Here is a 23866-nt window from a genome sequence, read left to right on the forward strand (position 1 = left end):
TGTATGGCTCTCACAGAATTACATTTTAAAATATGTGGTGTTCATGGCTCTCTCAGCCAAAAAGGTTCCCGACCCCTGGTCCTGGAGGGTGTGTTATTTTCATTCACTCCAATAAAATGTTACCACTGCATTTAAACTTCTCCTGCATGTGCCCTTTGAAATTCCTTTCTTACAACACCACACAAGTTTTCTGAAAGAATCAATCAGGGTCCAAAAGACCAGTGTAATAGGCTTTAGTAAAGGAAACCTGTTGGGCTGTCTCGTCAGGAAGAGCAGCAGGGGTTACAGACTCAGACCAGGCTTTAGGGTTAGGGTAGGGAAGAAGGGTGGAGGGGCATTTGCTGATTGGCTGCCGCTATCGCTGGGCGCAGGGGTGCTTTTCACCAACTATGGATGTTGGTGGATTTTTAATCGTCAGCAGTTTTATCCGTCCATGACTTCATTGGAATTGTGACATCGGACATTCCTTTGTGGTTGGTCACCTGCCGCAAGCCCTGAAATGAAACTCGTGCCGGCAGAATTAAAGAAATGAAACCTAAGATTTTCACTGGCAACAGTTCTAATTTGGCAGTTCCTTCTGGCCTATAAAGTAATTGGATTTTACTTTGCCTGAACAAATTTTTCCCAAATTTTTCACACATTTTCTACAAGATTCATAGAGTAATGAGGTCAAGTGAGACCCTTTCCTTCACACTCTCTGTGAGTAGTCAGCAATTAGTCTGAGCTGGCTCTCGGGTGTCTGGTCACGTGATCCCCATGTCAAGTAATCATATTTGTATCCACACTGTAAGAGGCAAAGTTTTATCTCCTGGTTTCCCATTTGGGTCTCAGACTGTACCGAGCATCACTGCAGAGTAGTCTATAGTAGTACTCAGCCCTGACCTCTGCCTGGGACCCCAAGAGGGTCAGGGCAGCTTTGCCCCCAAGGATTATACCTGAGAACAAGCAGAAGAACAGGACTGTTTATTGTTTGTGTTGCAAATCAGTGGCCTGGGGACTTGTCCAGATCTCTGCTGAAGTCAGTGTGGAAAGTGACCTTTGGTAACCATTCCGGTGCTGAATCATGGGTGAGAGTGACTTTCCCCCCTGAGGACATGGTAGTTAGTGCTCCTGAGTCAGCACAACCTGAGCACTAGACTCTGAAGTAAAAACAGACACAGGTCAGGCATGAAGAATGCAGACAGAGGGATCCCTCGAAAGGCTGAAATGTCCATGAAGCTGGGCAGTGAGTGAGAAAGAGAGGAGTCCGGGTCATTGTGAAAACTTTACAAGGCCTTCTTGCCTCACGCTTGTGGTCTCCAGGGAGTCCCCTTATATTCTCCTCAGCTCCCTGGGCAAAGTGTGTGTTTGCTGGGCATTATGCACATATGAGCCTACAGTACCATCCCATTCATGGTCCTCAGTCATTTGAAGGTTCACTCTCAATAGAAATCTGTGGACTCTGTGACTGACCTTTGAGAGGAAGCACCTGCTGTCACCAGCCATGAGCATGGTTCAGAGAGCATTCAGTGCCAACCATTTGAGTTAGATTCAGACCTTGCAGTTCTGAGAAGATCCACAGTGCCCCCTGGTAGCGTCTTCTATAGAATGTTCAGGGTGGTGAGAACTACATACAGCAGTGATGGGCAATGTTTTGAGCTTGATGTGTCAAAATTCGCCAAAAAACCGAGCATAACTCGGGTGGTGTGTTACTTCGAGAAAAACGGCCTAACCAGAAGTCCCAGAACTAGACGCTCTGTGCTGCAGTTCTGTTGTTTTGGCCTACAGACCTCTGGCATACAGTGTCTACACTACAGCAAATGTTTTATCCTTGGCTACTGCACCTGGCCGTGCAGGAGAGGAGGATGAAACGTCCTTCTCGGCATGCGGCCCCATACTTCTCTGGTATGCGGCCGCATGTGGCTGCGTGTCATCAAATATGGCTACACATGTCAGTGCTTACATGCGTGTCATAGGTTCGCCATCACGGACATACAGTATGTAAAAGAATGGTATAGCCTTTATTTTATTAACTAACTAAATAAACAAACAATAAATGTTACCTATTCACGAGTCCTTGCAGAGTTTTCATTTTAAATTTTATCTATTGCATTTTTAGTTCCTTAATTACCATTTGGTTTGTTTTCACAACTTCTACTTTAATTCTGAGTTCATCTCATTTTCCATATGTACCAAAAACACGGTAGCTTCTCATGAAATAAATACTATACTTGCTGTCTAAAAGTACCCCTGTAATTTAATTTTGTCATCAGTGTTATGTCTGTGTTGGTGTCAGTAGATTCTATTTTCTCATTCAAGTTTTTATTTTACTGGTTCTTGGTATGACAAGTGGTGTTTCTTTTGTGTTTGTTTGTTTGTTTGCTTGTTTTACTGGACTCGGGACATTTGGGAAATCACATTAGGAACCTCAAGGTCAATTTTTTTTTCTCTCTAATCAAGCCACCCTCCAGCCAAGCTGCAGCAGAAAGTGTGTGGGGGTGTTCAGCCCCCGCTGGTCCCATCAAAGGTGAAACACTTACTTTCCCCCCACTCTGTGCTGATGACACCTTTCTGGGGACAATGAGGTGGGGATTGTTACCAGCTGGTTCCCATCAGGTGGGGTGTCCCTTGCTTTGGCGGTGCTAATGTTAGGAAAGGAAGTAGAGCTCTGAGTGGAGGCCCTGGGCTCAGTTCCCCACTGGGATCCTTTGGCCTCGCTGACACCAGGGAGGGGAGAGGCACCTGCAGATCCAACTCCCTAGTCTCTCATCCCTTAGTCAGGGCTGTTACAGCAGGCGGGCAGTCAACACTCATCCCTCACTGGTCCCCAGAGTTGCCTGCAATGGGAACAGGTTTGCAGACAAGCTCTGCCTTGCCCACCGCATTCAATCTCATGCTGAGGAATTGGGTTAGAGATCAGCTTTCTGCTGGGTTACCAGGGTCATAGATGGTACCGCGGTCATTACTGTTAACTGTTTTCTCTGACTATATAAACACAAAAAAATGACCTCTTGGAATATTTTGGAAACTGTTCCTTCCTCCTCTCTTTTCTTTAAAAATTTGCTGTAGAATATTTCCTATTTAAGCGTTTGATAATCCTGACCGGTTGGCTCAGTGGTAGAGGGTTGGCCTGGCGTGTGGAAGTCCTGGGTTCAATTGTCAGTCAGGACACACAGGAGAAAAGACTATCTACTTCTCCACCCTAGCCTTTCGCTTCTCTCTCTTTCTATCTCTCTTTCTATCTCTCCCCCTCCCGTAACCATTGCTTGAATGGTTCAAACAAAGTTGTCCCCTGGTGTTGAGGATGGCTCTACGGTCTCAACTCAGGCACCAAAATAACTCGGTTGCCAAGCACCGGAGCAGCCGCCCTGACAGCAGAGCATTGCTGGGTAGGGAGCCTGCCAAGGGGATCCAGTTGGGGCGCATGCGGGAGTCTGTTTCTGCCTCCCCACCTCTCACTTTGTTAAAAAGAAAAGTTTGATAAAATTAACCAACAAGATAACTTGAGTCTGGAGGTTTAAAACTACACTGATAACTACTGAAAATAGGAAATTACAAACATGGGATTAAACAGAACTAATTTCTCAATTCATTAGACAATATTTACATTATACAAAAAGGACAATTTTTCAATAGGTGGTAATTTTACATTCAATGTTAATATCATAGTGGGTTTAAAATAAATCTTATTTTTACTTTTTGAAGAAGAGTAGTTTAGTGATTTTAATAAAGGTAATGTGTTTTGAAATAAAAATAGTAGAAACTGACCAAAGTCAATTTCAATTATTGTGGAAACTTCATCTCATGTGTGGCACTGACAAATAGTAAAGTATTTCCTATACCTTGTGGTCTCCTGGTGCTCACCTGGGAGCAGGTGCCCCAGGGAAACAGGTCACAGTTGCTGGGTCCTGCTTTCCTTCTCATTCTAACAAATGTCTCTGAAGAATATTTCAGGAAGTGGTTACATGGTGATTCTGTTTGCATTAGGGAGACTAGGAAGAAGTGAAGATATTTTGTTGACTCTAATAATAAACCAAAGTGAGAACAACAGGTCTCTTGATATTTAAAAATATTTTATTTATTCATTTTAGAGAGAAGAAAGCGTGAGACAGAGAGATGGACAGAGAGAGAGAAGGTTAGAAGAACAGGAGGCATCAACTCTCATATGTACCTTGACCAACCAAGCAGGGTTTTGAACCAGTGGCCTCACTGTTTCAGGTCGACACTTCATCCACTGTGCCACCACAGGCCAGGCCCAGGTCTCCTGATATATAGCCAAGTGATAACAGAAGTTGGCTATAAATAAAACTATAAAACTTGATCTGGTTTGGGGTTTGTCAATTTTATTGATCTTTTCAAAGAACCAGCTTCTTGTTTTATTAATTTTTCTATAGTTTTTCTGTTCTCTATTTCATTTATTTCTGCTCTGATTTTTATTATCTCCTTTCTTCGGCTGGTTTTGGGTTGTCTTTGTTCTTTTTTTTCCAGTTCCTTAAGGTGTGAAGTTAAGTGGTTCACTTGGGCTCTCTCTTGTTTGTTCATATAGCCTGAAGTGATATGAACTTTCCTCTTATTACTGCTTTTGCTGCATCCCAGAGATTCTGATATGTCGTATTGTCATTTTCATTTGTCTGTATATATCTTTTGATCTCTGCGCTTATTTCTTCTTTGGCCCATTCATTTTTTAAAAGTATGTTGTTTAGTTTCCACATTTTTGTGTTTTTTTTCCCTCTATTTTGCAGTTGAATTCTAGTTTCAAGGCTTTATGATCAGAAAATATACTTGGTACAATTTCAATGTTTCTGAATTTGCTGATGTTATCTTTGTGGCCCAACATACGGTCAATTCTTGAGAATGTTCCATGTACACTAGAGAAAAATGTATACTCTGTCACTTTGGAATAAAGTGTCCTGTAGATGTCTATCATATCCAGGTGCTCTAGTGTTTCGTTTAAGGCCAATATGTCTTTATTGATTCTCTGTTTGGATGACCGATCTAGAGCCGTCAGCGGTGTATTGAGGTCTCCAAGTATGATTGTATTTTTGTCAGTTTTTGTTTTTAGGTCAATAAGTAGCTGTCTTATATATTTTGGTGCTCCTTGGTTTGGTGCATATATATTAAGGATTGTTATGTCTTCTTGATTCAGTGTCCCCTTAATCATTATGAAATGACCATTTTTGTCTCTGAGTACTTTTTCTGTCTTGTAGTCAGCATTATTAGATATGAGTATTGCTACACCTGCTTTTTTTTGGATGTTATTTGTTTGGAGTATTGTTTTCCAGCCTTTCACTTTGAATTTGTTTTTATCCTTGTTGCTTAGATGTGTTTCTTGTAGGCAGCATATAGTTGGATTTTCTTTTTTAATCCATTCTGCTACTCTGTGTCTTTTTATTAGTAAGCTTAATCCATTTACATTTAGTGTAATTATTGACACTTGTGGGTTCCCTATTGTCATTTTATAAATTGCTTTTTGTTAGTTTTGTATCTTGTTTGATTCTTCTCTTTTGTTTTTCTATCATTTGTTTTTGTTTGTTTGTATTCCATACTTCTTTCTTCTGTTGCTACCTTTTTAAAGTCATGTGCTTCTGTGGTGGTTTTTTCAAGTGTGGTTACCATTAAGTATTGAAAAGGGTACCTACCATATTCATTGTAGTACCCTATCTTATGAGTGTTTCTGCGCTTCATCGTCCTTTGCTACTGTTAATCTCTGTCCTCTCCCCCCTTTTTTTTTCTTTTGTTGTCACAGTTTAAATTTGGTTTTATTGTGTTCTTGGTGGAGCTGTTACTTGTGGTTTTGTTTTGTTTTGTTCTTTGAATCTGGTTGGAAAACCTCCTTTAGTATTTCCTGGAGTGAGGGCTTTCTGATAATAAATTCCCTCATCTTTTCTGTATTTGTGAATATTTTTATTTCTCCTTCGTACTTGAAAGATAGCTTTGATGGGTATAGTATTCTTGGCTGAAAGTTCCTCTCTTTCAGGGCTTTAAATATTGGGGTCCACTCTCTTCTAGCTTGTAGAGTTTCTGCTGAGAAATCTGATGATAATCTAATAGCCCTTCCTTTATATGTTGTATTCTTCTTTTCCCTGGCTGCCTTGAGAATTTTTTCTTTGTCATTGGTTTGTGCCATCTTCATTATGATGTGCCTTGGAGTAGGTTTGTTGTGGTTAAAAAAACTCTGTGTTCTGTTTGCTTCTTAAATTTGAGGCTTTAGTTCTTTCCACAGGCTTAGGAAGTTCTCCTCTATTATTTGTTTGAGTATATTCTCCATTCCATTTTCTCTCTCTTCTCCCTTTGATATACCTATTATTCTTATGTTATTCTTTTTGATGGAGTCAGACAATTCCTGTAAGGCTTTCTCGTTTTTTTTTTTTTTATTTTTTGAGTCTCTTTCTTCTCTCTATTGTGCCTCAAGTTGCTAGTCTTCTATTTCACTAATCCTACCTTATATCTGGCCTGTTCTATTAGCTAAGCTTGTTAACTTGTTTTTTAGATTGTGAATTGAGTTTTTCATTTCAGTTTGATTTGTTTTTATAGTTTCAATTTCCTTGGTAATATATTCTTTGTGTTTGTTGAGTTGTTTTCTGAGCTCCCTAAATTGACTTTCTGTGTTTTCTTGTATATCTCTGAGTATTTTTAGGATTTCTATTTTAAATTCTCTGTCATTTAGCTCCAAGGTTTCCAATATATTAAATTTTTTCTCCATAGATTTTTCTACATCTATCTGTGTTACTTCTCTATCTTTTTTATCCATGATATTCGATTTCCTTTTTCTTAATGGCATCTGAGGGTGGTCTTGTTGGTAGCACTAATGAGAATCAATAAAGAATAAAAAGTAAAAAAAATGGAAAAAATTTGGAAAAAAAAGAAAAAAAACACACAAAAAACAATAATAATTTATTGTTTCCCCCCTTTTTCTTTCTTCTCTTCCCCTCCTCTCCCCTCCTCCTTAGGAAAATATTGTGATGACCTGTGAATTATATTATGCTAAATGGAACAAAAACTGCCTATAACGGAGGGCCTGAGTTGGGGCGAAGTGTTCAAGGAGCAAAAAAGGAAGTAGGAACCTACAAAATGCAAAAAAGTAAAAAATCTTGGTCAAGTATAAAATGATTTGCTTGTAAGTGATGGTTGACTACAAGATATAATGAGAGGAATAAGAGGGAAACAGAAAAAAGGAGAAAAAAATATTGTATTAAGTGGAGCAAAGACTAAATAGAATGGAGATCCTGGGTTGGAAGGAATGCTAATGAGTTAAAAACTAAGTAAAACACACCCAAAATGCCACACAAAAAAAAAAAACTTGAGTTCTAAATTAAATAATTTGTTCGTGATTGAGGATTGAATGAGAGGAAAAGTAAAAGGAGAAAAGAAGAAACTAATAGAAAGGGAGAAATAAGAAAAAGGGGGAAAGGAAAGGAAGAAAAAAAGGAAAAGAAAAAAAAACAAAAAGAGAGAGAGAGAGTTAAGGGTTTTGGAGTATAACCCTCATGGACAGTAAGGAAGAAGAAAAGAAATAAAATGTAACACTTATGGGTAGTGTAGTTCAAGAAAAGGAAAGAATAAGATGGACAGAGAATAAAAGGACCAAAGTGGAGGAAATAGAAATAATAATAATAAAGGCAAGAAGATAAAAGTAACAAAAAAATAGTGGAACAAGTTATAAAGTCTGTGGATTTTTCTTGATTTTGAGAGGTTAACTTCTTCCTTTTTCTTTCCTCTCCTTCTTCCTGGTCAGTGACTCTGTACCCCAGGCTCTGCCCCTGTGTCATGCTTAGGTAGGGATTTGCAGTTGATGAGATTCTACGGCAATGTCATATAGTTGGCTTCAGTCTCGTTGGTAGTCAAGGCTTGTTAGCGTTTGCAGGCTCCGACAATGAGAGAGTCTGTTTTCCCGGAGGCTCTCTCCTAGTCTCCCCTTCCTAAATTAGCAGCCTGGTGATCCAGCTATGAGGCTGCTGCTTCCTCTGCCTGGGGAGTAAGAGGCTCCAAGAGCTGGCAAATCTGCTCTCTAACCCCACTCAACACAAGGCTCTGGGTAAGGCTCTGGCAGTTAGAGCTGCCAGAGTAATCAGGCGGGGCTAGGAGCCAATTGCTCTCAAGGTGACTTTCAATGAGCCTCCAGGCCTGTTCAGCACGCCTAGCACTCTGTGGGACCACTCTCCCCAGGCTTTCCACACTTTGTAGCCTGTTTTGGCTGGAAAGAAGATGCCCTATTCACTGCCTGCAGTACAGGTCTTAACATCTGCCAAGTCCCTCTTTTTAGCGTATATCCCTGAGTATGAAAGCTCTGTCAATCAGAAGTTGCCCGACCCCTTTAGCAAGGGGCACTAAAGAATATCACGCCTCTTGTCTTAGATTGCTGAACAGAGAGAGATCTTGTCAATTAGAGCCCCGTAGGTCAGTTGGGAGGTGTGAAGACTGTGGGTTAAGCTAATTTCAGTGATTGGATCCATAGATGTGCTCCAGGACGGACTGCAAGCTGCCTGTGCACCCCTCCCCTGACGCTTGATTGTTAGCTTGAATGGCTGGGTGAGGTGCCCCGCCTGCAGAGAGAAGCTCGGCGTAGGGAAGTTCACTTTGGTGCACTCCTTGCTTGCCGCTGGCGGTTGGGGTGCTCTGGGCGTGCCCGGGGCTAGGGACGCTCTGGCGCACCCATGGCTGGGCACACTCATGGGGAGCAGGCTGCTGGGGAAGCCCGTGGCACGCAGGGTTTCTCACACACCCGGGCGGCTGTTCATGGAGTGCGGGCGGGCAGTTGCTCTTGTGGGTTGACTCACCACAGACACACTCCCCCCTCGGCTTTAATGAACGTCCGTGCCGCAGTTAGCTTCTTCCACACCCTCAGCTCCCTTCCGACTCTCAGTTCCAAGTGAAAGCAGCCCTTTCGCCTTCAGTGTGTGTGGAACTCCCGGATGCTCCAAGGATAGATTTTTCTCTGTCTAGTTGATGAATTTGTTGAAGTTTTGGGGAGATCTGCTGGATGCACTGCTAACGGCACCATTTCCATGATGTCACTCTAACAGGCAACATTTCAGTGTGACCATAACTATTTTATTGTTGTCTTTGTTTCTGTTTTCCAGAGACTTCAGAAATGTAAGAGATAAAATTGACAGTAGAGCAAGAATAGATTAAAAGGTATATTCAAGTATAGTTTGCATAAATACAAGTGATTTAAAAATGTTCAATTCTCATAAACCAAAACTCCTGGAGGTTGAGGTTTTTGTTCCTCTTCTCCATCCTGTGTGTCACTGTGAGAAACCAATGTGACCAATCAGACAGTAATAGTCTGCCTCGTCCTCAGGCTGGAGCCCAGAGATGAGCATGAGCCCCGCATTGGCTGAGGCATCTTTGGATCCAGAGAAGCGGCTGAGGACCCTGGATCCCAAATTTGTACTTGTGTGGTAGCGCAGGAGAAACCGGGGAGCACTCCCTGGCTTCTGCTGGTACCAGTGTATTTCTTTACCATCAACACTGATGTCACTCCTCAGGGTGCAGGTGAGTCTGGCTGATGCTCCAGGAGATGCAGAGAGGGAGGGCGGCTGAGTCAGCACAGGCTGGGACAGGGAACCTGTGAACACAGTCACTCATGAGTAATGAGACAGGGACCCAAGTCAGTATCTTCAGAATTTCGAGCAAGAGTGGACTGATGTTGGGGGATAACCAGGGTCTCCTGGTATTGTCTCTACCTGCACAGTGAGAGAGGAGCACGAGGAGGAGAGGGGTCCAGGCCATAGTGCTCACAGCCCTGAGCCCACAGTGGGGCTGGGCTGCCCCAGGCCTCCTTTTCTTCTCCCCCCTCTGCCAGAGGAGGGGCTGTCCATGCAAATGTGTGTCCCTCTGTGACCGCCAGCCACGCCCTGAGCCCTGGTGCTGAGCTGAGCTATCACCCCAGACTGATAAGACTGATTGGCCTCACCCCTTGGGAGAGCCCTAGGAAGAAGCACCTGCTGAAACCACACATAGGTCCCTGCCCACGGGACTTTGCCAGGACACAGGGGTCATAGCTGCTGTGTCTCCATCAGTGAGCACAGGGCCCAGCTGTCAAGTCCAGTTTTGTTTTGTTTTTTTTTTTTGGATTTTTGGGTGGTTTTTTTTGAGTGAATGGTCCTCACTGAGCAGTTGTGTGAGGTTCACGGGGCCACCCAACATTGCCCCTTTCTGGACAATCATGTAAAAATAAAATAATCTTTTTTAACTTATTAATTTTTTAGAGAGGAGAGAGAGAGATAGAGAGAGGAGAGAGAAGAAGAAGAAGAAGAAGAAGAAGAAGAAGAAGAAGAAGAAGAAGAAGAAGAAGAAGAAGCAGCGAGAGAGAGAGAGAGAGAGAGAGAGAAGGGGTAGAGAAATAGGAAGCATCAGCTCCCATATGTGCCTTGACCAGACGCCCGGGTTTCAAACCAGCGACCTCAGTATCCAGGTCCACTGCACCACTACAGGTCAGGCAAAATGAAAAATTTATGAGTCTGTTTCTGTTTTCTTTGTTAATTTGTTTTTTGTTGTTCATTAGATTTCACATGTAAGTGAAATCATATGAAACTTGTCTTTCTCTGACTTTTTATTCTTCTATTTTCAGTGAGTAGTTCAAGTTTAGCAAACAGCCTGAGTTTACTGAGGCATCTCTGGACCCTGAGAAGCAGCTGGGGCAGCAGCGCCCTGGCTCCCACTGAGACTGAGAAGCATCTGAGACGGTACTTGGGAGGGGCCCTGGCCTCTGGTGCTGCCGGTGATACTAGTTTCACCTGCGCCAGGGAGTCTCTGCACCTTCTGTTCACACCTGCTGCAAACAAAATACTTCTATAACAAATCAAGTCTAATTAAAGAAAAATAAAGAATGAGAACTCTTTAGAAACCATATTGTAAAGAGAAAAGTAGTCAAGAGGGATCACTGACAGTTCTGCCAGATACAAGAGAAGAAGAAGAAAAACAACAACATTAAGAAAACAACATCATTAACAAAACAACATCCTGTCATTATAATAATGTAACAATAAATGAGGGAGACATTAGAAAAACAGTAGATCTGACTGACATATGAAACCTAATTTTCAAATGACAGAATAGAACAACCACTCACTGAATTTTGAATGAAAATGGATAATGCACAAATACACAAAATAAGAAGTAACATGTGGAAGCAATACTTTCTTTAAATATGTGTTAAACTTCATTAAACCAAACAATAGCATATTTTCCACTTAACTTAAAATAATTGCCTCTATCACAAAAATGGGTAAAGAATCATATTTTAAGATAAAATAAGAATATTATTATAGAACTATTTCACAAAGGCATAGGATACAGCTAGCTTCACAGGAAACACTAAGAAGATTTCACAGGTCAGATAGATCCATTTGTTTGATTCATACACATTTTTTTTCTTTCAAAATATTAAAAATATAAAAAATTTTCCAATTTTAGAAAGGAGGTGTGATAGAAATATATCCACTTGAAAATTAAACTAAAGGGGTCCTCAGATAACCACATAGATCTGTTCCTGCAGCAGTGACGTAACCCAAATGTTGGTGTAAGTTGAAACACACCCTAGCCTAAGTCACTTACCTATCCTAACACAGTTGTACAATCATAATCTAGAAATAAAAGCACAACTAATCCACAAAAAAAGGAAAAAGACACACACACACACACATATATATATATACTGTACAGTGCACTGTACTATAGTAACAGAAAAAATGATGTATAGTTCATAAGTATGACACTAACAGCATAAACTAAAACATTACAGTCTCAATTTATTTAAGCTTTTATGGGAGTGAATGTAAACTCGAAACATTGTATGTTGACCCCAGGACCCCGCTGCAAAGAAAAATAAAAATTATAGACCATTAACATGAACTATTGATGCTAAAGTTCTAAAAAAATATCAACAGAGATCCTAATCTGAGATTAATAAATTAATACACCAGTACCCTAAGTTATTTATCACAGTATTTCAATCTGGGCTTCATACTGATCATCCTTTAATATTATAGATTATATTAATGGATCACCAGATAAACTCATATTATCTCAGTGGATTCTGAAAAGATTTTGATCAAATGGTAAAAGATCTTTCTAATAAAAAACACATACAGATAGAAACAGACAGATGCGTTTTTAATATTGTAATTTACACTCTGTCCACACACACAGGACTTAATCCTACAGCCAGTGTCTTAGCTAACGGGCTGTGGAGAGAACATTCCCACAGAGCTCAGGAGCAGACCTGACCAGGTGGTGGCGCAGTGGATAGAACCGGACTGGCATGTAGAGGACCCAGGTTCGAATCCCTGAGGTCACCAGCTTAAGCGTGGGTTCATTTGGTGTGAGCAAGTTTCACCAGCTTGAGCCCAAGGTTGCTGGCTTGAGCAAGGGGTCACTTGGTCTGTTGTAGTCTCCCGGTCAAGGCAGATATGAGAAAACAATCAATGAACAACTAAGGTGTCACAATGAAAAATTGATCCTTCTCATCTCACTCTCTTCCATTCTATCTGTCCCTGTCTGTCTCTCTGTTTCTCTCTGTTTCTGTCATACACATAAAAAAAGATCAGGAGCAGGCCAGTGTGACTTTAACGCCATTATTATTCAATACAATTCTTCAAGTTTAAACAATGTAATTAAAAAAGGAGAAATTTATGGTTAGTCCTTAGCACTGATGGGAATGGACAGGAAGTCATTCCAAGCCCCACATGTGTGACACAGCCCGAGGCGCCTGTTGCCCCCACAGCAGTGACAGCAGAAACCTCCTGTGAGCGAGAAGGACAGACCTTCATGGTGAAGATTAATGAGAGGATGACAGAGCTCTGGAACATCTGGAACTAGGTCAATGGCCAGTGATGGGGATGCCGGATTCCTCATCATAGTCCAGGTCAAGATGACCACAGCTGGAAACCCCCTCAGGCCCTGAGCTTTAATGCATATTGTCTGTGTCCAGAGGTGACAGGAAGGTGGGCCTTCTGTTTCCTTTGAGTCCTTTTGTCTAGGGATGGGCTGTGATGAGTGATCTGAGGACAGAGGGAGATGAGGAACCTTCACTCCCAGGTGCTGCCCCTGGATGGAGCTGGCCCACGGTGACAGCAACAGAGGCAACAAAAGTCACCAGCTGAGCCTGAGCCAGAGGTTGCTGGGTTGTTCCTCCTCCCAGTAGGTGATCAAGGGTCACTGGTGGCAGTTCCCACAGGCTGGCAGCCTTGTGGACACACTGAGGTCACCTGCTGTCAGAACAGTCACACTGAGAACCAGTCTCATACTTGGGTCACTCCAGCGATGGACAAGGACTCCCACTTGCCAGATTTGAGCCGGAGAACCAATAGAGACCCTGAGGGTCTAGTCTATATAATAGCTGAGGGCTTTGGGGTTCGTCCTGGGAACTGTGGTACCAGGACACATACTGGACTCTATTGATGCTATTGATGTGTCCTGACTCAGACACAGCTGGACTCCATGTCCCTGGTTCTGCCCTGACACATCATGGGCTCTGTCCTCAGAGCTCCTTGCCCCATCATCCAGGAATTTCTGCTCGGTTTGAGAAAATCACACAGTGGGTTGCTTCCAAGGACAGAATTTAAAGGACGTACGTAGACAGACTATGTAGACAAGCTGAATGAAGTAGCTCTCAGACCTTAGTACTTGGCCACACAAACCCAGGAAGCAGCTGCTGTTAGAAGAGTAGGGTCCGCCCAGGGAACCCCACTTCAAGAGGGACAGCTGGTTTTTATCTCAGTTCCCCACAACCTGCAGCACTGTGCGACCACTGAGACTACTGTGGTAGTCTCAGCAATAATAATCGGCCTCATATACAGCCTGGAGCTCAGTGATGGTCAGCGTGCTGAGCTGCCAGACTCAGAACCAGAAAATCTAATGGAGACCCCTGGGTCACGATTGCTATTACCCCAGATGAGGAGTTTGGGGACCGTTCCTGGGAGCTGTTGGACTACTGCACACTATTACTCCTGATGTTGTCACTGCTCCCAGTGCAGGAGATGGTGACCCTCTGTCCCAGGGCCCCAGACACTGAGAGCCGCTGAGTCAGCACAGCCTGGGCCCGGTATCCTGGAAGAGGAAGAGACACAGAAATGGTGATTCTAGGTCGGAGGCAAGAGGACAAAGCAGACCCCATGTGTCTTCCCAAGGTCCCTTCCCTTGTCCCCTTATCCAGTCACCTGTGAAGTGAGCAATGAAGGTGAAAATGGCACCAGGCCATGGTGGGGATCATCCCTGAGTCCTGTCTCTGTGGCCCCACAGCTGAAGCAGAGCTTCCCCCACATCTCTCCCTGCCCCTCTTCATGCTCTGCAAGGGGGAGGGGACACTCATGCAAATGAGACTTCTCAGTTTTCTGATTCTCACTGGTCTCTGGTTCATGTCCCTCTGTCTGAGACTGTCACGGGGTGGGGACAGGGTTAGGGTGACCTGGGGTCAAAGGATGGGGAGCTCACAGCTGTGAGTCCTGACAGGGGGCACAGGCAGTGCCAGGTGGCTGGTCCTAGCTCTCATTACCCACAGACATCTCAGGAACAGACCCTGTGTGATCCCTGGTGTTCAGCAGAGACACAGCATTGTTTGATGTGGTGACCAGAACCAGCAGATACAGTTCCTGCCTCCCTACTGCTCTGCCCCGTCCTGCTCCCCTGCCTTAGAGCCAGGCTGGTGCCCTCAGTTAGCTCTCTCTTTGCTTCAGGGAGAACTTTGTGATTTTCTCAGACACATCAGGGAGTCTGTCCAGTTGTCCTTGGCTGCTCAGTGGTCAGGAAAGTAGCAATGTGTCTCATACACTACTCTTAGATCAGGATCAAGTCCAGAGCAGTGACCTCCCCCACAAGGACAGGTCCCCTTCTGTGCAACAGGGATTCTCTGCTCTGCATCATTTCTCCCTGTGGTCAGGCTCTGATCCCTGCGGATCCCACAGCCGTGAGGAGGTGGGGCTCTTCTCTCTGGGGATTGAGAGGGGGGTAAAAGGAGGCCTCTGAGAGAATTCCCAGTGCGTGGTGCTGTGTTAATAGTTTTCTGTCAATCTTTTCATGTGAAACACGTTTGCCAGGTACTCCTAGTGGGACTCACTGTGAGGAGTTCCTTCTGAGATCAGAGTCATCAGTCTGCAGGAGCCTCACACAATGACCTTGTTTATCGCTTTTCCATAAGGTCAAAGAAGGCAAAAAGCCAGTTACTTATAGAATACAATGAGGTAAATGTCCAAATTGCCCTGATAGGGATGATTAAAGAGTTTATATGTTTTCATCACTTTCCCATCTGTGCACTTAAAACAGATGCATGCTATGTTGTATAAAAGGAACTTTCATAAGATTGATTTTAAAACAATGATGGTGAATATTAATATAAATTCTGTTTCAAAACAAGAAAGAAAGAAAGAAAGAAAGAAAGAAAGAAAGAAAGAAAGAAAGAAAGAAAGAAAGAAAGAAAGAAAGAAAGAAAGAAAGAAAGAAAGAATATTATATGGTCACAGTGAAGAGACTGGCTGTGGGTGGTGGAGAGTGAACAACTCAATGGGGAGCTGACAATAGGAAATAAACGAAGAATGAATTTATGCTGGTCTGCTATCTGTCCATCCTCCCTGTAGCCAGAGCCCACCGGGAATGAAGACCAACAGCAAGATTTTGCCAGTTTCTCTGGAACTAACATGGGGATGGTGTGAAGACTGGAAGGGCCAGAGGGAGAGGCCAGGAGAAGGATAGTCCAGCAGCAGAGGAGAGACAGTAGAACAGAATGAGGGGCTGTCAGTGATGGTCTGTGGATCTGGGTCCAGGTAGACTTGAAGGCTGATTCAGAGGAAGAAAACAGTGTCTGTGACCAGTGTGAGTATTAACACAGCACTGTGGACATGTCATTAGCAACACAATATTGATGCTTTGTGGCATAAGTTTTGTGGGTGAACATGACTGACTTGGTCGTCATGTGTAGTAGACACAGACACAGTGTTAATTTGTTTACTTACTACTACCCTGTGGGCAGTTGGGCTCTATTACCTCACCTGCAATGCACTGCACTACATAACGGAGTTACTCATTCATGTCCATGAACCGGTGTAACTGTGAAGTCGCCCCTCAGTGAGGCGTGTCCAGAAAAGATTCTCAATAAGAGAGGCTCAGAGACAAAGTCGGTAAATCCAGGGGTTTTTGTCTCACTTCCTCGTCATCTGAGACACTGTGAGTAATGGAAGCTGCTCCCACTGCCATGGTATATAGCACAGTGATAGTCGGCCTCATCCTCAGGCTGGAGCCCAGAGATGAGCAAGAGCCCTGCATTGGCTGAGGCATCTTTGGATCCAGAGAAGTGGCTGGGGACCCCGGAGCCCTGGTGCTTATCTGAGTCTGAGTAGTAACCCAGGAGATACCAGGGAGCAGTCCCTGGCTTCTGCTGGTACCAGTATATAGCATAGCTGCCAACATTGAAGCCACTGCTCAGGGTGCAGGTGAGTCTGGCTGATGCTCCAGGAGATGCAGAGAGGGAGGGCGGCTGAGTCAGCACAGGCTGGGACAGGGAACCTGCAAACACAGATGGCACATGGGACAAGGACCAAAGTAACTGTGAGGGGCTGAATCAAGTGGCTGACACAGGTTAAGTGGCTGCCCTGTGTCCAGAAGGGCTGTCCCTACCTGCTCAGTAAGAGAGGAGCACGAGGAGGAGAGGGGTCCAGGCCATGGTGCTCACAGCCCTGAGCCCACAGTGGGGCTGGGCTGCCCCAGGCCTCCTTTTCTTCTCCCCCCTCTGCCAGAGGAGGGGCTGTCCATGCAAATGTGTGTCCCTCAGTGACCGCCCAGCCCCTCCCTGTGTCCTGCTGCTGAGCTCAGCTCACAACCCACACTGAGGAGGAGGAAGTTTGACTTCTCCCCTTGGGAGAGCCCCGGGAAGAAACATGTGCTGAGAACACAAAAAGGCAGGGACAGGGGACTCTACAGGGTCAGAGTGGGAATAAGAATAGCTGCTGAGTCTCCATCAGGGAGCACAGGACCTGGCCCTCAGGCCAAGGCTCTATTGAGTGAATGGTTCTCACCAGCTGTAGTGGGAATTCAGGACTGTCCCACAGCGCCTCCTACTGGTCACACAGCACACATCTCCTCATGGGCCAGGGGCCTGAAAGTCTGGAGGTTACTGCAACTCACCAGGTCACCGTGTCTATTCACACATCCATGGTCTGATTCCTAACACTACACTGCCATACGGTTCAGCTATTCCACCTCTGGGTATTATCTGCACCAAAGGAAAAAAGTAACTCAAAAATGTACATGCACCCCATGATCATGGCAGCATTACTTACAACAGACAAGATGTGGAAACAACCTAAATGTTTATCAACAAGTAAATATATATTATGTATATGAATATATATGAAAATTTTTCATGTCAAAAAATGAATAGACCTTTTGTAGAACAAGGTAAGTGAAATAAGTCTGACAGAGGATGGCAAACACCACATGATCTCACAAGAGAAATTAAACCATAACCAGGGGATCACTTGCTCTATTCCATAATTCACATAAATTTTTTCACTTTTTTCTTGTAAACTTTTATTTCTAAATTATAATACATGTACTAAAAAGTTACAGAAACTGAATAAACTGAGTTAACGAAAAGTATTTAATAAGAGAGCATTCTTGGCTCTCACTAAGTGAATTTATAAGGCAGTAACAACAATAACAATAACAATAGGACACACAGGGCTGAGTTACTATGAATAATGAAGGCAGAACCTTTGCTTCTCTGGACTTGGGAGATTCTCTTTCCTGTGATAGTCATGAGCTGTGAATGTGTGCATGTATGTCTATATGTAGTGTTTGTGTGTGCATGTATGTTTATCCATGTATGCATCCATGTTTGTCTGAATCCAACCCTGTGTTTTATACATAAGTCACCACTACTATATACAGTGTGTCTGTAAAGTCATGGTGCACTTTTGACTGGTCACAGGAAAGCAACAAAAGACGATAGAAATGTGAAATCTGCACCAAATAAAAGGAAAACCCTCCCAGTTTCTTGAGGATGAATATGGCAGCATGTGCACATGCGCAGATGATGACGTAACACCGTGTATACAGTGGAACAGCCCATGGCCATGCCAGTTGAGATGTGAATGGTACAGAGGAAAGTTCAGTGTGTTCTGTGGCTCGCTAAATTCAAATCCGTGACCAAAGTGCAATGTGACTATCGGCGTGTTTATAACGAAGCGCCATCACATAGGAATAACATTACTCTGTGGGATAAGCAGTTGAAGGAAACTGACAGTTTATTGGAGAAACCCCATTCTGTTAGGCCATCAGTCAGTGACGATCTGTATAGGCTATATGGGATAGCTACCTAAGGAGCCCTAAAAAATCTGTGTACTGAATAGTTATGAAACTGGGAGAGTTTTCCTTTATTTAGTGCAGAATTCACATTTCTATCGTCTTTTGTTGCTTTCCTGTGACCGGTCAAAAGTGCACCATGACTTTACGGACACACCGTATTTATGTTTAGTTTTACTTTACAAAAACTAAGGTACCGATTATAGCTTAGTACTATATACACACATGCATACATAATTATATGTATAAATATATAATTATACATATCTATATCTAATTATATATAGAGATCTAGACACTGAGGATGGCAGCGACAGCCCCAGCACCTTCTGGCCCAGGGAACCTGAAGCAGGTTGAGCACCCTCACAGCTAATGGAACAGCCCCACTGTGTGCAGCTGGTGGAAGGAGAAAGCGATGCCCCTCCCCCATACTGGTTCACTTTCCACCACAAGAGACTCCCTGTGCAGGGAGTGAGGAGGGGAGGGGAGGAACCCGGGTCATGACAGAGAGCCCAGAGCTCTGCTTGCTGAGGACTAATATTGACCTTGGGGAAATCCTTCCTTAGGTGTCTCCTCCTTTGCTCTCAGAGCACTGTGGGTCGTTTTTCTTCAAGAAGATTTTATTTTGTTGTGATACTTTCTATCTTTCCTGTAAATCAGACAGGGAGATGACTTTATAAAAGAAGATAAAATAGGAGGCAAATATTTGAGTCAGAGTTGAGTGCTCATGTGACTTCTGCCGCAACAGGTGCAGGCAAGTCACACCTCAGTGAGGAGACTGCCTGGCCAAGTGTGCAAGAGCCAGTAGAGAACTTTCCTAGCCTGCCTGGCCCAGAACCCTGAGCCTCAGGCGCAGTCCACCTGCACCCCCTGCTGGTCTCAGAACATACATCCTGCAGACCATTTCACACCATCCATCCCTCCTGGAAGGGAGCTGGTTTTGTAGTTGAATCTTTCCAATGTCACTACCCAGGGCAGTAGAATGAGCAGATCTCCTCAGTGATGTTGTGGTTGAGCCATTAATTTTTCCAGGTTGCTAATGAGCTCTGGACAGCTCAATAATATGCTATGTTACCAGAGATTAAAGGATTACCTGATAGCTGAGTTTACCTCTGACTGGTCCCTGTGCTCATTACCATTTCATGACCACATTGTTTTTTCTTGTTCATGAGCTTTTTTTATTATTGATTTTAGACAGAAAGGAAGGGAGAGCGACAGACAGAAACATTCTTCTGTTTCTGTATGTTTCCTGACTGGGGATCAAACCCAAAACCTATACATATTGGGAAAATGCTCTGAGTAACTCAGCGATCCCAGCCAGGGCCATGACCACAGTGAGTCACATCTTAGGCTGAAAGTTCCCCATTGATCTCATTAGTTCATACCAGGTAATAATGCTACTGGGATGATCGTGACAGGTTGAAATATTTGGTTGTTTGGCTATTGTTTGTTGTTTGCTGTGAGGGTTTCCTGTTAGGTCCCCAGCCCCCAGTGGACATACCCTGGCTTTTTTTTTTATGCCCCCTTTACCATGAGAACACAGAGCTGTCAAGAAACCAGAGTCTTGTGTTCTTGATACTTCTGCAGGTTCTCATACCCCCTGACTGTGAATATGATAATACTTTTTTCTTCTGACTTTGTGTAGTTAATATATTTTTGTCCATTTATACAATTTTTAAGTATAAGAATTGATATAAATATTATTATGAATAGAATGTTATGAATTCAATGTGGATAGGACGAATAAGGTCTAGGTCCATATCAACTAACATTTATTTCATATCATTCCAACAGGAGAGCCCACAGGAAAAGTAGGACAGGTAATGGGGTTAATCTAGAGGAAGTGAGCAGGAGACAGGACTCAGAGCCATGGCCTTTCTGGAGAGGAGCTCCCGGAGCCTGGAGGTCAGGAGCTCCTCAGGGTGTCATCTCAGAAGAAAATAACACCCAGCTTCCCTGAGGTTTCAGGGTTCAAAGAATGAGCATCAAATCATAATACAGGAACAAGAACTGGTATGGGGTTGGTAGACACTATCTGGATCTCCCAGGTCTCATATCCTGGTTTTCTGTTGTCCTTGTCACTCTGCCCAGAACTCTGAAGGATATGTTGTATCTGGATACAAAATGATTCTGTTTGAATTGAATACCTCTAAGAAGTGGAGATGTTGTCCCTGACCCGTAGAATCAGGCCAAGGTAAGATCATGAGACCTCCTGTTTTAAAGCAAAAGTGTCAGAAGAGGCTGAAACTTGAACAAGAATGGTCACAGTCAAGGACAGAGCAGTGACGGGTCCCAGGGGAAGGAGGGTAGACTTTCACCTCACTTCTCTATGGCGGGAAGTGCTCTGTAACATTGGGTTGCATTAATTTGTGGCAGTGATGGTCAGCCTCCTCATCAGCTGGAGCCTGGGGGTCAGGGAGGCCGTGTGCACACACAGGAGCCAGAGCAGAGGAGGAACCCTGTGAGTCAGCCACCCCTGTCTATGTCACAATGTAAGAGATCTGTCTGGTGTCTGGGATTCCTTGGGACCATTGCCATGGTAACACTCCATGTATGTGCCACACCCTGTGGAGGAGAAGGCTACCTCAGGTCAGGACTCATCAAGACACTGGGGTGTTCCTGCTCCTGATGTCCCAGGGCCCAGCCCGCACCCTAGATTGTTGGAAACCTCCATTGGGGTGAGCGGACAGAGGACACAGTCTGGGCCTGGGTGCTCAGTAAACCCATCTACAAGGAACCCCATGGCTTTGAGTGCTGTCAGCTGTAAAAGGGTCTCATCCATGGTCCCACCTCATCCCCTTCCATGGAGCAGGCTCCGCATTGTCCCAGCAGCGATGGAGTGTCCCGACCCCCTCAGGTCCTGTAGAAAGATGTGCTGGACTCAGACAGCAAACCACATCTGCTCTTGACTCACTACCATCTCCTGGACATCACCCCTGAAGGGACAGGCACCTGTGAGAGTGCAGGTCAGCTTTGTCAGTATTCTCCCCGAGCCTGGGTCCTCACACAGCATCTCACATCAGGTACCTCGAGCCGGGGACACAGCGCTCCTCGGCCGCCCTGCGCACAGGAGCCTGGGAGGGACAGGAAGGTCACTGCTCTGACCCTGAAGGAAGGAATCCACACTGTGGATGATGGAGCTCCCACTGGGATGGCCCTGGGGACCCGATGAAGATAAATGTTAATGAATCTCACTTCCCTTGTGTGAAGACAGAGGGCGGCTCCACAGGCTCTCGTTTTATCACATTGATAATGAGGCAACACCAGTTTCGGGTTATTTTATTCTTGTTTTATTTTCTCTGATAGGATTTCAGAAACACTGAATGAAAAAAAACATGAATAGACACATTATGAACCAGAAAGTACTTGCAAGTACAGTTCGTGTATATCTAAGTAATGTAAAAATGATTAAATTGTCATGGTGCAAGATTATAAACAGGCTGATGTTTATGTCCCATGTCCTCATGTTATGTGTCACTGTGAGTAGCATTATTGTGCCCAATCACATCACACAGTGACAGCCTGGTCCTCAGGTTGGAGCCCCGCATAGATCGAAGCTCCTTTGGATTCAGAGAAACAGCTGGGGACCCCATTGCCCTGGTGCTTATCGGAGTCTGATTTGTTATACAGAAAAGTTCTAGGGGAGGGGAGAGTTTCAGGCTTCTGCTGAAACCACTATATACATTTACTGTCAACACTGATGTCACCTCTCATGATGCAGGTTCTTTTCATTGAATTCCCAGAGATGCAGAGAGGGAGGCTGGCTGAGGCAGCACCGGCTGGGACAGGGATCCTGCGAACATACATGGCACAGGGGACAAGTAATTCTAAGGGTCTGAGTGAAAGAGCTCAGGCTGAATATTTGCCCTGTGTCTCGGCCTGTCCCCACTGTGCACTGAGAGAGGAGCACAGGAGCACAGGGGTCTGGGCCATGGTGCTCACAGCCCCTTCTTAGGACACAGAGCTGGGGCTGGGCAGCCCAGACCTCTCTTACTCCCTCCCAGCTGGCCTCACAGAGGAGGGACTGCTCATGCACATAGGCCCCATCCTGCCCCTCTTCTAGGGGAGCCCAGTGATGGTCAGGGAGTCTGAATTGCCAGACTCAGAGTCAAAGAATCAGCTGAGGACTCCTGAGGGTCAACTACCATCCTAAGAGAAGGCAGCAGCTATCCTGTCAGAGGAGTGGGGACTGCCCAAGGGGACCCACTGCAGTTGTACAGGAGGTTTGTGTCTCATTCCCTACTAGTCTGCAGCACTGTGCGACCACTGAGACTCCTGTCATAGGACTGGCAGTGATAATCGGCCTCGTCCTCAGCCTGGACCCCAGCAATGGTCAGTGTGGCTGAGCTGCCAGACTTGGAGCCAGAGAATCGGTGGGGGAACCCCGGGTCACGATTGCTATTACCCCAGATAAGGTGTTTGAGGACTGTTCCTGGGAGCTGTTGGAACCACTGCACATATTCACCAGCCCCGATGTTGGAGCTGCTCCCAGTGCAGGAGATGGTGACCCGCTGTCCTGTGGTCCCAGACACGGAGGGCGGCTGTGTCAGCACACCTGGGCCCAGGATTCTAGAAGAGGGAGAGACACAGAGATGATGATTCTGGGTCAGGAGATAAGAGGACAAAGCAGACCCCATGTGTCTTCCCAAGATCTTTCCCTTGTCTTCTTACCCAGTCACCTGTGAAGTGAGCAATGAGGGTGAGCAGGAGAGGGGACCAGGCCATGGTGGGGATCATCCCTGAGTCCTGTCTCTGTGGCCCCACAGCTGAAGCAGAGCTTCCCCCACATCTCTCCCTGCCCCTCTTCATACTCTGCAAGGGGGAGGAGCTACTCATGCAAATGAGACTCCACCAGATTTGTTACCCCTCACTGGATTGGAGTCAAGGTCCTGTGCCAGAGGATGTTAGACAGTGGTTAGGGGTGGGGCTCTCTGTTGCCCAGAAGGGTGACATGGTCACAGCTGTGAGCCCTGAGCAGAGAGCCTCAGGCAATGCCAAGTAACAGGTCCCAGATCTGATTCCCCCCAGACCTTCAGGAACAGTCCTTGTGCACCCCCTGGTGCCCAGGCTTAGATACAGCATGGTGTAGCATGGTGAATAATGCCCATCAGACACAGTTCCTGCTTCCCACAACTATGTTGCTGTAGCTGTCTGCTTACCTCAAATTCGGCAGAGGTGACGTGACAAGAGACCCCGAGGAAGTCAACCCTAATGAGTTAAAGGAGCTAAAACTCTTCTTGAGCAGGATCATTTCCTGAAGGTTAACTTCTCATGATGGGTGTTTCTTGACCTGGTGGGGCTGCCCCCACACTGATGAGAAGAGGGGCCAGTTACACACCTTGTCCTCCAGGGATTCAGACAGTGTCCCCGTTCAGGACAGAGCACAGCACAGCAGTGATGAGTCACATTTATACACTATGGACACAGTTCCCTGACCTTCAAGTCATCATGTCGAGGTTGGTGCTTCTGCTATACTTCCAACTGTTGTGAACTTGATGCCCACAGCCCTGTCACTGGCTGTGTGCTGTCCTGCCGTCCTATGTTCCGGGGCTACGGCAACAAAGTACCACACACTGAGTGACTTAGAGCA

At 44.9% G+C, this 23866-nt stretch overlaps 1 protein-coding gene across 1 annotated transcript in view; it reads right to left on the reverse strand.

The window, feature by feature from the left end:
• LOC136391870 (uncharacterized) overlaps window positions 1–23029 on the reverse strand; it is a 95250-nt gene extending 72221 nt beyond the window's left edge. The window contains exon 1 of the mRNA XM_066363754.1: window positions 22956–23029. Coding sequence (XP_066219851.1) covers window positions 22956–23013 — 58 coding nt within the window. The 5' untranslated portion in view covers window positions 23014–23029. The remainder of the gene's footprint in view (window positions 1–22955) is intronic.
• Window positions 23030–23866: the final 837 nt, after the last annotated feature.

Source organism: Saccopteryx leptura, chromosome 2 (genome assembly GCF_036850995.1).
Source record: "Saccopteryx leptura isolate mSacLep1 chromosome 2, mSacLep1_pri_phased_curated, whole genome shotgun sequence".
Lineage (NCBI taxonomy): Eukaryota > Metazoa > Chordata > Mammalia > Chiroptera > Emballonuridae > Saccopteryx > Saccopteryx leptura.